General features: G+C 44.8%; 1 protein-coding gene across 8 annotated transcripts in view; it reads right to left on the bottom strand.

The window, feature by feature from the left end:
- Positions 1-15,387, bottom strand: part of LOC119965756 (zinc finger CCHC domain-containing protein 2-like) — a 97,033-nt gene that overhangs the window by 21,794 nt on the left and 59,852 nt on the right. For all 8 annotated transcript variants that reach the window (XM_038796550.1, XM_038796552.1, XM_038796551.1 and 5 more), the window contains 5 exons: positions 14,988-15,082; positions 9,906-9,989; positions 8,980-9,037; positions 7,795-7,927; positions 3,523-3,587 (listed from right to left, as the gene is read on the bottom strand). In XM_038796550.1, the coding sequence (XP_038652478.1) occupies positions 3,523-3,587; positions 7,795-7,927; positions 8,980-9,037; positions 9,906-9,989; positions 14,988-15,082 (435 nt within the window). The remainder of the gene's footprint in view (positions 1-3,522; positions 3,588-7,794; positions 7,928-8,979; positions 9,038-9,905; positions 9,990-14,987; positions 15,083-15,387) is intronic.

Genomic DNA, 15,387 nt, shown 5'->3' with positions numbered 1-15,387 from the left:
TCCCCATATCTGTGTGGGTCTCACCCCCACAACACAATGATATGCAGGGTAGGTGGATTTGCCATATTAAATTGGCCCTTTATTGGGGGAAAAAATGGGGTACTTTAAATTTATTTTAAAAAGTAAAGTGGAGTTGAGGCAGAACATTAGTCATATCAATGAATGGCAGATAAGGCCTGAGGAGCCATATGGTTTACGCCTGCTCCTATTTCTTGTTATGATGGAAAAGGGGAATTGCAGGCATCAGCCAATACCTCAGAGCCATTCTTCGCTGTTAGATTTAGATTTGTCAAGTGTACCGAGGTACAGTAAACAGTATTGTTCTGCGTGCAGTCCAGGCAGATCGTTCCGTACATGAGAAACATAGGACATGCATAAATACACAGACATCTGGTGAAGCATATGAAGTGTAGTGCTACTCAGTAGAGAGGATGTGTGGAGAGATCAGTTCAGTCCATTAGAGGGGCATTCAGGAGTCTGGAAGAGCGAGGAACAAGCATTTTTTGAATCTGTTGAAGTGCATTCTGACTTTTGTACCTCCTACCTGATGGAAGAGGTTGGAAGAGAGAATAACCTGGGTGGGAGGGATCTTTGATTATGCTGCCCGCTTTCCCCAGGTGTAGATAGAGTCAATGGATGGGAGGCGGGTTCGCGTGATGAAGTGGGCGGTGTACATGGCTCTCTGATGGTCTTGGGCCAAGCAGTTGCCATACCAGGCTGTGATTGGCAAGAGTCAATGCGAACAGGCGGAATTTCCTTTGTTTCCCGAGGAGTATCGGTGCTGTTGTGAGTTCTTGGTCGTAGCGTCGATGTGGGTGGACCAGGACAGGTTGTTGGTGATGTGCACTCCAAAGAATTTGAAGCTATCAACCCATCTCTACCACTGATGCAAACAGAGGTGTGTACGATACTTTGCTTCCTGAAGTCAATTGACCAGCTCTTTAATTTTGCTGACAGATTTTTGTCGTTCCACCACGCTAAGTATTAGAAGTCCCTTATCAGGATTATTGGGTAGTGCAACCAAGTTTGATCATATGATGAGAAGGAAACATTTAGCAGTTTACTAGGGAAGCAAATCAGCAGATGCATTTGTGGAGTATAGAAAGTGCAGGGTGGAGCTTAAGAAAAATAAATTAGGAGAGCAAAGAAGGGACATGAGAAAGCACTGCTGGTAAGTAGGGGAAATCCCAAAATATTCCATAAGTATATCGATGGAAAGAGGATAAACAGGGAAAGAGTAGGGTCCATTCGGGACCAAGGGGCAATCTGTGGGTGCAGACAGAGGACAATGGTAGGGTGTTGAACAAATACCTGATATCGGCCTGCACCCAAGAGAATGAGGATGTAGTTATGGAATTCAGGAGAAAGAGAGAGAGAGATAGAGAGAGAGAGAGACTGCGAGGTTCTTGAGCAAATTGATATACGGAGTGACAAGGTATTGGAGATGTGGAATTGTGTCCCAGGCTGTTATGGCAGGCGAGAAAGGGGATTGCATGGGCTCTGGCTCAAATTTTTTATTCCTCTCTGGCCTTGGGGGAGGTGCCAGAAGTATGGAAAACAGCTAATATGGTTCCATTATTTAAGACGGGTTGAAGAGATAAGCCAGGGAACTACAGACCAGCGAGTCTCACATCAGTGGTAGGGAAACTACTGAAGAAAATTCCAACGGAGAGAATCTATCTCCACTTGGAGAGGCAAGGTTTGATCAGAGATAACCAGCATGCCTTTGTCAGAGGGAGGTCATGCCAAACAAATCTGATTGAATTTTTTGAGGTGGTGAACGGTTGTAGATCAGAGTAGTGCAGTTGATGTAGTTTATATGGATTTCAGCAAAGCCTTTGACAAGGCCCCACATGGGAGACTTATAAAGATGGCAAATGCACAAGAAATACAAGGTAATTTGATAAGGTGGATTCAAAATTGGCTTAGTTTTAGCAGAGGGTGATGACAGACGCCTGCTTTAGTGTCTGGAAGCAAGTATCCAGGTCCAGTGGTGTACCACAGGGACAGATGGAATATAACCCTGAAAAATGTGAGCTGACACACTTTGCTAGGAGCAATATGACAAGGAAGTACATAATGAACGGCATGACACGAGGAAGTTGAGGAACAAAGGAACCTTAACATGTTTGTCCATCGATCTCTGAAGGCAGAAGGGCAGGTTAATAGGGTGGTGAAAAAGGCATACGGGACATTTACCTTTATCAACAGAGGCGTAGATTACAAAAGCAGGGAGGTCAGGTTGGAATTGTATAGAACTTTGGTGAGGTCACAGCTGGAGTAGTGGTCACCACATTGTAGGAAGGATGTTATTGTGCTGGAGGGGGTGCAGAGGAGATTCATCAGTATGTTGTCTGGGATGGAACTGTTAAGTTATGAAGGGAAGTTGAATAGGCTTGGGTTGGCTTATTTGAAGCAGAGAACACTGTGGAGTGACCTGGAGGGGTTTGTCGTATGAAGAAAGATTGAACAGTTCAGGCCTTCACTCTCTGGAGTTTAGAAGAATGAGGGGAGATTGAATTGAGGTATACAAAATGATATACGGTATGGATAAAGTAGATGCTTCCTCATGTGGGGTATTCTAGAACGAGAGGTCACAGTCTTAGGATAAGAGGTAGCAAATTTAAAACAGTTCAGGAGAAACTACTCCCAAAGGGTTGTGAATCCATGGAATTGTTCTTTAATATAAATTTAGAGTACCCAATTCATTTTTTCCAATTAAGGGGCAATTTAGCATGTTCAATCCACCTACCTTGAACATTTGTGTTGTGGGGGCGAAACCCATGCAAACACAGGGAGAATGTGCAAACTCCACACGGACAGTAACCCAGAATCGAACGTGGGACTTCGGCACCATGAGACAGCAGTGCTAACCACTGAGCCACCATGTCCCCCATGAATCTATGGAGTTTGCTACCACAGAATGCAGTTGAAGAAAGGACAGTGAGCAAATTTGAGGAGTTAAACAGATTTTTAAATTGGTAATGGGTTGAAGGTTAATGGAGAACGGGCAAGACGATGGAATTAATGCCAGGATGAGATCAGCCATGATCGAATGGTGGAGCAGACTCAATGGGTCAAATGGTCCAATTCTGCTCCTATGTCTAATGAACTTATGGCCTGATCGCGGTGTGCAAGATTATGAGGGGCATGGACAGGATGAATAGACATTCAACGCTGTGGGCCAAGTGCTGCTAAATGGGATTAGATACGGTCAGGTGATTTTCACATCGGTGCAAACCCAATGGGCCTTTTCTGCACTATTTGATTGTGATTACCCCAGCACTAATCAACAGGACTTGGCTGTTATTCGGCTTCCCAGCAGAAAGACACCAATGTCTGTTGCTGTAACCCAACCTAGTCCATGTCTTTTTCTCCTCCCTGCACTGAAATCAAGACATTCACCATTTTATCCCAACTCATTCCTCATACCAATTTCAAAATGGAATTCTTTACCTCCCTCAATATTTACTTCATGCAAAGAAACGTTTAACCTTAGCCGAACATCTTACTAATACGTACTTGTCTGCCTGAGTGTTCAGCTTCTTACTTCCAGGTGAAGTATTTCTTTTATCTTCCGACAAACACTACAATGACAGGAGAAAATGCATAATCAGAATCCATTTCAATATCTGAAGACAAAGTAAAATCGCAAATTTGCAGCAGCTGCGAGACAGGAAGGACCATCTAAATTTGAATTGTATTTTCCCGGGTATTTAATCTTTTAACATTCTAAACCCAGTACTGGTTTATGGAAACAATTGATACCATGTGGAATTACACATGTATAAAACTCCCTGTGCATAACAGACTGACACAAAGCCACACAATTAATTATTTGCTTTAATCTTTCTGTACTTCTATATATCTTGAACAAAATCAACACTGGTTCAATGAAGAGTGCAGGGGCATACAACAGCCATACCTAAAAATTAGGTGTCAACCTGGTGAAGCTACAAGACAGGACTACTAGTGTGCCAAACAGCATAAGCAGCAAGTAATAGATAGAACTAAGATTCCAAACGAACGCATCAGATCTAAGCTCTGCATGCCTGCCACATCCAGCAGTGAATGGTGGACAATTAAACAACTCACTGGAAGAGAAGGCTCCACAAATATCCCCATCCTCAATGATGGAGGAGCTCAGTACATCTGTGCAAATGACAAGCCTGAGAGGCATTTGCAACAATCTTCAGCCAGACCAGCCGAGTGGATGATCCATCTCGGGTATCTTCCAGAGGTCCCCAGCATCACAGATGTCAGTCTTCAGCCAATGCGATTCACTCCATGTGATGTCAAGAAACGAGTGAAGACACTGGATACAGCAACAACTATGGGCCCTGACAATATTCCAGCCATAGTACTGAAGACTTGTGCTCCAGAACCTGCTGCGGCTTAGCCAAGCTGTTCCAGTACAGCTGCAACACTGGCATCATGTGGAAAATTGCCCAGGTGTGTCCTCTACACAAGAAACAGGACAAATCCAACCCAGCCAATTACCACCCTCAGTCTACTCTCCATTATCAGTAGTGATGGAAGGAGTCATCAACAGTACTATCAAGCCGAACTTACTTAGCAATAACCTGCCCACTGACGCTCAGTTTGGGTTCCGCCAGGGTCACTCAGCTCCTGACCTCATTACAAACTTGGTTCAAGCATGGACAAAAGAGCTGAATGCCAGAGGTGAGAGAGTGACTGCTCTTGGCATCAAGGAGCTCTAGCTAAACTGGAGTCAATGGGAATCAGGGGGGAAACTCTCCACCGGTTGAATTCATACCTGGCACAAAGGAAGATAATAATAATAATCACTTATTGTCACAAGTAGACTTCAACGAAGTTACTCTGAAAGGCCCCTAGTCGCCACATTCTGGCGCCTGTTCGGGGAGGCTGGCACGGGAACGGTTGTGGTGTTTGGACGTCAATCATCTCCGCTCCAGGATATCACTGCAGGAGTTCCTCAGGGTAGTGTCCTAGGCCCAACCATTTTCAGCTGCTTTATCAATGACCTGCCTTCCATCATAAGGTCAGACGTAGGGATGTTTGCAGATGACTGCACAATGTTCAAAACCATTCACAACTTCTCAGGTAAAACAGTCCGTGTATAAATGTAGCAAGACCAGGACAATATCCAGGCTTGGGTTGACAAGTGGCAAGTCACATTCACGCCACACAAGTGCCAGGCAATGAACATCTCCTACAAGAGAGGATCTAACCATCACCCCTTGACGTTCAATGACATAACCGCTGCTGAATCCCCCACAATTAATATCCTGGGAGCTACCATTGATCAAAACCGAAACGGACTTGCCATATTAATACGGCAGCTACCAGATCAGGACCATCTATAATTGTTTTCGCAATAATACAAATCATAATTCTGGGGCTTGAAATGTGACATTAATGTTCCTTATAGGTCAAGGTATTCAGCAGGATGACATGGTGGCTATTAAGGTGACACCCTGCGGTCCTCAAGCCAAAATATAATCCTGCATGCTTTCATTTCAATCCCAGGTACACAGGCTAGTTTAGTTATATTACAGTACATTCGACCACACTTGCCACTGCCAATACATTTGTTTTTTAAGCAGATGGAGGCATAGTGATAATGTCACTGGCTACTCATCTCGATGCCCTGTATATGCCCTGGAGCCCAGAGTTCAAATTCTCCCCTGGCAGCTGATGGAATTTGAATTCAATAAATCTGGAATACAAGGCTAGTCTCAGAAATAGTGACCATGAAACTATCATTCATTGTTGTATACACCCATCTGATTCACTCATGCCCTTTGAGGAAATGAAATTCGCCATCCTCATCTTGGTCTTGCCTGCATGTGACTCCAGACCCACAGGAATGTGGTTGGTTCTTAACTGCTCTCAAATGGCCCAGCAAGTCATTCGCTTCAAAGGTAATTAGCAATGGGCAACAAATGCTGGTTTCTACAAGTGACGTGCAAAGCCCATGAAAGAATAAAAAGAGCACCAGGGAGACATTGGCAGAAAACAGGTCTAGGACTCAGTTGAAGAAGCAACCTCCTCCTCCCCCCCACCACCATTTCAAAGCAGAGTCATATTTTCTAGTTGTCATTTTCATTGGAGGCCAGATGTACCTGCTCAAATGAGGCAACAAGTGATATGGCATGTAACATTTTCCGTCATTATTGGCATCATTGGATGCCAGCAAAGAGAGGCAGGACAGTGTGTGCCTGTGTCTAAGAGGAAGTTGCACTCTTAGCCAAGCTTGCAGGGCATCAGAGAAGGGCATAAAAGACAAGACTATTTTTAAAAAACAATAAACCTCAGTATTTGTAGATGTTTTCTTCAGTCCACTAAAATTCACACAACAGAAGCAATCAATTGCCTGAAGGAACTTGAAGAGCTCAACCTGATAAAGGATAGCCAGATCATGCACTCTTTCCCGCCTTCGTGTGGTAAGGTGCCCACTTCTGTACTAGATGAGTAACGGGACTTACTCACTAGTGAGTTCTGTAGTTCAAGTCAAAAGGATCTACTTTCTGACCATAAGAGCTCTGAAATAGCAGATCACCCCAGAAGAAATAAATACTTCAGATTACTTAATTTAAAGAGGATTCAGGCTTTTTGAAAAATTCATTCAAGGGGTGTGGGTATCTCTGGTTAGACCAACATTTATTGCCCATTCCAAATTGTCCTATAGGTGGTGCTCGTACCTGCCTTCTTGAACCGCTGCAGTCTACAAGGTGTAGGTCGACCCATTGCACTGTTAGGGAGGGAGTTCCAGGATTTTGACCCAGCAGTAGCGAAGGAACAGTGATATATTTCCAAGTTAGGAGGGAGAGTGGCTTGGAGGGGAACTTCCACATGGCAGGATTCCCATTCCTGCTCTTGTCCATCTAGGTGGTAGCGATTGTGGGTTTGAAAGGTGCCTTGGTGTGTTCCTGCAGTGCATCTTGTAGATGGTGCACACTGCAGCCAGTGTGTGCCAGTGGTGGAGGGAGAAAATGTTTTTGATGGGGTGTCAATCAAGCAGGTTTCTCCATTCTGGATTGTGTCAACTTCTGGAGTGTTGTTGGAGCTGCACTCATCTTGGCAATGGGAGAGTATTCCATCACACTACTGGTTAGGGATGGGAAGGCAAAGGGGAAAAGACACGTACACAACTTAACTAAGCCAGCCACATAAACACTGTAGTTACAACAACTCAAGAGACTGGCAATTCTGCAGTGACTCCCCAAAGCCTGCCCACAATCTATAAGGCACAAGTCAGCAATGTGATTGAATATTCTCCACTTGCCCGAATGAGTGCATTTCCAACACTGGCATAATTAGCACCCATCCACCACCGTAAACATTCCCTCCCTCATTAGACGCAATGCGTGCCATCTACAAGATGCAAAACATCAAGGCTACTTCAAAAGCAGCTTAGAAATCCACAACCTCTACCATCCAAAGACAGAGGCAGCAAGCACCTGGGAACACCGCCACCTGCAAGTTCCCCTCCAAGCCACACACCAGCCGGGTTTCAAAATATATTGCGGTTCCCTCACTGTCACTGGGTCGAAATCCAGCAACTCCCCTCCTGATAGCACAGCAAACGGTGTTCACATGGACTGCATCAGTTCAAGTAGCTTACCACCAGCTTCAAGGACAACGAGATGGGCAACAAATGCTAGTCTCGCCAATTATCTTCACATCCCATGATTGAATTTTTAATTGCATAGTAATCATGGGAAAGATTAAGACAGTCTTGCAGCATCTTGAGCTTAACGGGTGCATTGGAAGATTATGGAATTTGGTAAGACAACATTGCAAACCCACATGTTCCATCACAGCTGTACAATGGTCACTGTTGCGTTTTGTGCTGTAGTTCCTTTTCTTCCAGTCCAATACACCATTCTGTTCAGAGTGCTGTAAGCTCACACCGACCCCGGGAGATTTTATACCAGAGATACTGAAAAGAAAATAGAACCGTTCAGGAAAAGAAAAGCCACAGTGGAATGATTTTGAAACATGACCTACAACACTGTCAGGAGAATGACCCAGTAGGCCTCTTCCATCAACAAAAAAAACTTTAATTCCATGCGCTGGTAAGTAGAGGTACAGACCATTAACACGAAATTTGGCCTCTGACCACAAAAAGGTTTAGATTTTTAAAGTGCTTTTCTTCACTTCTTTCAGCCCCATTTCTATTGAATTGATGGAATTATAACATTTTTAAAAGTATGTCGACTAAAAGCCAGTTGCTGCTAACAGACTTGCAATAATTGAAAGTAAGCGTCACCTGGAATTTACTTGCAGCATTTAAATACAACGTGCAACTTTTGCACTTGCAGTGGGTTAGCCCTGTGCCTCACGGCGCCGAGGTCCCAGGTTCGATCCCGGCTCTGGGTCACATTCCGTGTGGAGTTTGCACAGTCTCCCCGTGTCTGTGTGGGTTTCACCCCACAACCCAAAGATGTGCAGGTTAGGTGGATTGGCCACGCTAAATTGCCCCTTAATTGGAAAAAATGAATTGGGTATTCTAAATTTATTTTAAAAAACAAAAAACTTTTGCACTTGTTAATAAGTTAATAGAAGTGACATTACAAATTTTGTTTTCATTGAAAAGTTTAATAGAACAACCGTTAGAACTAGAAATTTAATTCATAAAACTGGTGGGGGATTTTTTGCAGTTTATAAATTCACATTGTTTAAAATGCAGGATACGGTTGTATTGAAGCATGTTTGAAGTACATCAGATATACTCAATTGGAGCACACGCCTTACAAAATCTTACAAATCACCAGTTCAACAATCCCTATCCAAGTCAAAGTAACAGTATTGACAATTAAACCCAAAATTCAAATAACTTGATGAGGCTGCAAAAAACAAAGTTGAACCTTCAAAAGATTTCTTTCAAACTTTCTTTTAAATTGCAAGAGTTAGCAGAGCAGGTTCAGCCCTAACCGTAATTATTTCTGTAGATCAGCAGGTCAGAGAAGAAAACCTACATTTAAAACTTACCTGCAGCCGATAGATTTCCCCATATTTTTCTTATGATGAATCGATTGCTGTTGCCCATCTAGAAAAATACCAGAAGTCACTGTTATAAATGTTCTACCAAACCTTCCCATCATAAAAGCAACTTACCCCAAAGGGCCAATATCCATTTTCTCCCCCCCCCCCCCCCATCCCTCTGACTTGAAAGGGTCTTCCTATTGACAGGAACACATTACCTGCAGCTCTTAATTTCAGTAATCTGATCAAATGGCAGGTAGTTTCAAATTGCATTTTCCCTTACACGAAAAAAAAATCCTCGGAAGGAGCGGATATGGTCAGTAAATACTGACTATATTGAAGAGAGCAGAGACAGGATAGACCACTGGAATACTAACAATTTGGGGTAAAATAAACAAAGCTGCATTCATTTCAATGTACAGACACGTTCACCATATTAGCCAACCACACCACCAGGTTTGACATGTGAAGGAAGGGCATGGAAGCAGAACAGATTCACAATCATTTAAGACTCAGTTCTAGGTGCCAGTTGTCTAAAGAAAACTGTAAAAGTTTCAACCTATTTCCATTAAATGAGTCTTGAACCTACTAAATTTTCCATGCAACAGCACCGCCAGCTGATCAAATGAAGTGCCATATTAACTTCAACTGCATTCACCTGGCACCTGCCATGTAGCTAAATACATGCATTTAATTGATTCTTTGTCTTACCAGAAATGCCAGAACATTCACATTAACTGTGGAAAATTAGAAATTTTATGGAGGGGGTCAGGGACACTGTGATGAAGGGAGAAAGGGAAAACAAACAAAAAAAGACAAAGTTGCATCAATAATTTGCTTCTCTCGTCTCAAGTCAAGTTCAAAGGGACTGAAACCCAGAACTGAAAAGACTTGTAAAAAGCACATGGAGCACAGGATGTAATGCCATGTACCTTCTTCCTGGCTAGAAGCCTCAGAACTGTCTTCCTTGAAGTGTTCCACAGATTTAGGCAACTTTAACGCTGGCTGTAAGTTTGCTGCAAAATAAATTAGAAGCAATTTTTAAGAAGCCAACATCTGATTACAATTATATTATTCTAGTGAAACAATTAAACCCATTATGCTAATTCAAGCTCATGAGAAGTTTATACAGAGACCCCCCACGAAAGATAGCATCTTTCTGCTGGGGTTAAGGGGTCGGAATACTCGGAAATTGCAGTGTCAGATCATGCTCCGCATTGGATGGATATGGTACTAGAGAAGGGGGTAACGCAGAGGCCGGGGTCAAAATTAGATATGGGACTTTTGGGGGACCAAGGGTTCTGTGACAAAATTGAAACGGTAACTGAGGAATATGTAGGTTTCAACTGTACGGGTGAGGTGTCGAAGGCAGTTGTCTGGGAGGCTCCAAAGGCGGTGGTGAGGGGTGAGGGTGATTTTGTTTAAGGCCAGGGTGGACAAAGAGAGGTTGGAGCGGCAGAGGGTAATGGATGAGATGTTGGAGGTAGATAAGAGTTATGCAGAAGATGGGGACCCAGCGAAGTTGGAAAAGAGGAAGGAACTACAGGCGAGCTTTGACCTACTATCTACCAGGAAAGCGGTGCACCAACTGAGACGAGCAAGGGGTGCAGTTTACAAACATGGAGACAAGTATGTTAGCAGGTCAGCTCCGGAGGGAAGCAGCGGTAAGGGAAATTATTCAGGTGAGGGATAGGGCAGGGAAGTTGGTGGTGGCCCCGGAGCTGATTAACAAGGTTTTTGAGGAGTTTTACAAGAGGCTGTACAGGTCAGAGCCACCTGGGGGAGACCGGGAATTTCTAGATGGGTTGGAGGACACGAGGTTAGGGGAGGGGGACAGGGCTACATTAGAAGGAGCAATAGTAGAACGGGAGATAAAAGATGCGATTGGGAGGATGCAGTCGGGGAAGGTGGCAGGGCCGGATGGATTTTCGGTGGATTTTTTAAAAATTCATGGATAAGCTGGCACCCCTGATGGTGGGGATGTTTGAAGAGGCGATAGGGAAGAGGGGTGTTGCCACAAACTTTGCGGCAGGCATCGATTTCCCTGTTGCTAAAAAAAAAAGAGAAGGATCCGACGGAGTGTGGGTTGTATTGGCCCATATACATCACTTTTGAATGTGGACGCAAAAGTATTGGCGAAGGTACTGGTGGGTAGGCTGGAGGAGTGCCTTCCGAAAGTGAATGGTGAAGATCAGACAGGGTTTGAGAGAGGGAGGCAGCTCTTTTCAAACCTTAGAAGGGTATTGAATGTCGTTATGGCACCGGCGGAGGGGGAGAAAACAGAGGGGGTTGTGGCATTGTACGCTGAGAAGGCGTTTGACCGGGTAGAATGGGGGTACTTGATAGCAGTTCTGGAGCAGTTTGGGATTGGACCAAGATTTGTGAACTGGTTAAAGCTACTATATCAGGAGCGGAGGGCGAGTGTCCGCACAAACAACACCAGCTCGAGATACTTTTCTCTCCACCGTGGGACTAGGCAGGGATGTCCTATGTCCCCCTTGTTGTTTTCACTTGTGATTGAGCCGCTGGCCATCGCATTAAGAAGTTTGGGGGTATGGGAGGGAATAGTGCGGCGGCGGCCGGGGGGAAGAAGAAGAGAAAGAGGGATAGAGCATAGGGTGTCCTTATATGCTGATGACTTGCTGTTATACGTGTCGGAACTGAGTGTTTCGATAGGGGGAATATTGGAGCTGCCTCGAGTGTCTGGGTCTTTCTCGGAACTAAATCTAGACAAGTTTGAGTATTTTGTGGTGTCTCGGCTGGGGGTGGGGGAGCTGCCATTCCGTAGGGCGGGGGACTCACTTTAGGTACCTGGGGGAGCAGGTTACCCAGGAGTGGGGGAGGGATCCGCAGGTACAACATTTCAAGTTTGGTGGGGAGAGTGAAAGCTGATCTTGCAAAGTGGGATGGTCTCCCTCCGTCACTGGCAGGTCAGGTACAGGCGGTTAAAATGAACATGTTGGTGCGATTTCCGTTTATTTTTCCAATGCCTGCCGATTTTCCGGCCAACGGCTTTTTTTCAGAGAGATTAAGGGAAGGATTACTTTTTCATATGGGGAGGGAAGGTGGCCAGAGTTAGAAGAGCTGCTACAGAGGGGAAAGCAGGCAGAGGGTTTGGGTCTTCCAAACCTGATGTGTTACTACTGGGCTGCAAATGTGGAGAAGGTGCGGAGCTGGTTCAGAGGGGTTGATTCCCTGTGGGTCAGAATGGAGGAGAGTTTGTGCAGGGGTGCGGGATTGAAAGCACTAGCAACAGCACCGTTACCGATGCCCCCGGGGAAATACTCAAGGAGTCGGTAATAATAGCTTAATTGAGAATTTGGCGGCAGTTTCGCCAACACTTCGGGTTGGGGACAGGGTCAAGGGAAATGCCGATTCGGGGGAACCACAGATTTGAGCCAGGGAAGTGGGATGGAAAGTTTCGGAAATGGGGGGAGAAGGGGATAAAGACACTAAAAGATTTGTTTCTTCAGGATTGAAGGAGCTGGAAGCAAAGTATGGGCTGGAGCATGGGGAAATGTTCAGATACATTCAGGTTCAATATTTTGCCAGAAAGGAGATACAGAACTTCCCGGTGGAACCGGCCTCCACATTGCTGGAGGAGGTGCTGACGACAGGGAGACTGGAAAAGGGGGTAGTGTCAGCGGTTTACGGAACTATTTTGGAAGAGGAGAAGGCACCACTGGAAGGGATCAAAGCAAATTGGGAGGAAGAGTTAGGAGAGGATTTGGAATGGGGTTCTGGTGAGGTGCTCTGGAGAGTGAACGCCTTCACCTCATGCGCGAGGTTGGGGCTGATACAGCTGAAGGTGATATACAGAGCACACCTCACGAGGGAGAGGATGAGCCTATTCTTTGAAGGAGTAGAAGACGCGTGCGAACGTTACGCCGCTGGGGGGCTAATCACATTCACATGTTTTGGTCCTGTCCAAAGATAGAGGATTACTGGAAGGAGGTTTTTTGGGTAATTTCTAAGTGGTGCACGTGAAACTGGACCCGGGCCCCCGGGGGACCATATTCGGGGTGTCGGACCAGCCAGGGTTGGAAACGGGTGCGGAGGCAGATGCTGTAGCCTTCGCCTTATTGATCGTCCGAAGGTGGATGCTGATAGGATGCTGATCACCTGAGGAAGGAGCAGTGCTCCGAAAGCTCGTGTTTGAAACAAACCTGTTGGACTTTAACCTGGTGTTGTAAGACTTCTTACTGTGCTCACCCCAGTCCAACGCCAGCATCCCCACATCATCGCTGATAGGTTGGAGAGCAGCCTCACCACCCTGTGCCCTGGCGAGAGGACCTGTTGGAATTCTTGACTCTTGAGAAGGTTAAGTTTGAACTGAGGGGAAGGATGGAGGGGTTCTACAATTCATGGGCATTATTCACTATGCACTTTCTAGAACTGGATGACATTGAACATTAGTTGTGGCGAGTGGGTGGGTGGGTTGGGTGGTCTGTGTGTTTTAACAGCGTCTCTGGGTGATCCCTAATTCCTTTTTGTCATTTGTTTGTGTGAACATGCGGGCTAATGTTTGGGGTTTGGTGGGAGGATGGGATCGTTGTTATTGATAAGGGGACTGACATATTTGTTACTGATTATTGTTTATTGTTGGTGGGTGTAAATTTGGGAGAAAATGTGAAAAAGGAGAATAAAAAAATATTTTTTTCAATCTTTCTGCAATGAAAGGATTTCAAGATGTTTCCCTCTCCGATGTCAGTTTTCCTCTTTTCTAAATTTCAGACCCCTTTTGCTTGAACTCCAAAGGGCCTGGAGGCTCGTCAGTAACTCGCTCAAGCAGCTTTTCTTCACAAGCCTAGAACGTGACTTTCACGCCCATCTCAGCTCTGAGATGAAACCTTGATCTTTGTTCAGTCACCAGCAGACCCCACTATCCCAATAGTCTGCTGTACACCCCACACCCAAACACCAGCTCATCTAAAACTGCCAACTACAGCTTAACATGCATTACTGCAATTCAACCGGCAATGTTTGCACAGGTGTTGAAATCCACCACCACCCCGCACCCCTACAATGCCATTGTTCCTTCGCACTGTTGTAATCACCTTCAGCAATTACAGCCACCAGGTTCTCCTTACAGGATGCCAACCTCGGATACCCTCTCTTCTTCACCATCGCTGACAGCCTTACATTCACCAACCTCAGCCCCACTGTTCTGGAATACACCCCGAAACATCACCATCTCCCTTTCCTCCTTCTCGGAACCCAACTCTTCCAGCAGACATTTGGTTATTCCTTCGCACGCAAGACCCCCCCCCCCCCCCCCCCCCCCCCCGGCGCCAATTATCTCTTCCTTTAACTTGGTATCTCAGCGAAGTTTCGTGCTATTAGAGGTGTTCTAAGGTTTGTGTGGTGTCGCACTCAGAAGTCTGGAGGCTTGTATGGCTGAACATCTCCTAGGTGCAGCCCTGCATGGGTGCTGCCTCCTTGCTAGACCACTGCTGTACTCAGTCTATCATACCACCCTCTACATCATGCTGTGGGCTGTACGGTTTCCCTAGTCCCACAGCAGCCCTTGCTGTGCCCAAACACCTTTATACTACAAGAGGCACTGAACACAAAAGGGAAAAACAAAGCATTTTAGAAAAGTTGGAAAAACAGATGAGGCGAAACAGGAACTGATGATAGAGCAATTTAATAAGTTGGATACAGCCACATTAATGATTTGCTATTGAGCAACTTCAAGGTCATTAACTCCATTATCTCCCCATCTGTGATTGCCCCCTCTTCCTGATTTTAACTTTTAGCTTTCAATTCTTACTTCTGGCAAAGAGCTACTCCTGAAATTCTGACATTGCTTTTCTTTACAGGTGCTGCCTAGTTTGTGGATGTCTAGCACTTTTTCAGACTTTCACTACAAAAAAATGTTTTAACTAGCCAACATTTAAAGAAATACATGAAATTTAATTATATTTTTTAAATGCTCCTCTAAGAAAATAAAGATACACATACTGCAGTTAATTCACATAATTTATCAATTCTACTTAATTTTGCTCACTCACTGTGATGTTGACTGCAGTCTGATAACTTCCCAAGGAAAAATTCATGAACATGTTCACTTTTTAAGAAAGCTCGAGATGGAGATGAAAACAGTTGCCTAATAAAGACAAGAGATTACCTTACTGTGTATATTCAACAGATTTGGAAAACATTACATACCAGAAGCAAAATACCACATGCAGAACAAGCACCCAACTTGGTTAATGCCACAGCCCTGAACCTCAAATTTACATTAAGCCACCTCCTCAGCTCTCTTCTGAGAAATTACTAGAGTGCAATACTAGGAACAAGAATCAAAACAGACCCAAAATGAATATGAATTTGATTGCATTTCTACTTACTCCTCTTGTAGTTTTACAAAGTACCAGCTGCATTTTTGTAACAGGGTCACGGTACACTATG

This window comes from Scyliorhinus canicula, chromosome 5 (genome assembly GCF_902713615.1).
Source record: "Scyliorhinus canicula chromosome 5, sScyCan1.1, whole genome shotgun sequence".
In the NCBI taxonomy this organism is placed as follows: domain Eukaryota; kingdom Metazoa; phylum Chordata; class Chondrichthyes; order Carcharhiniformes; family Scyliorhinidae; genus Scyliorhinus; species Scyliorhinus canicula.
This window is presented reverse-complemented; position numbering and strand designations above follow the sequence as displayed.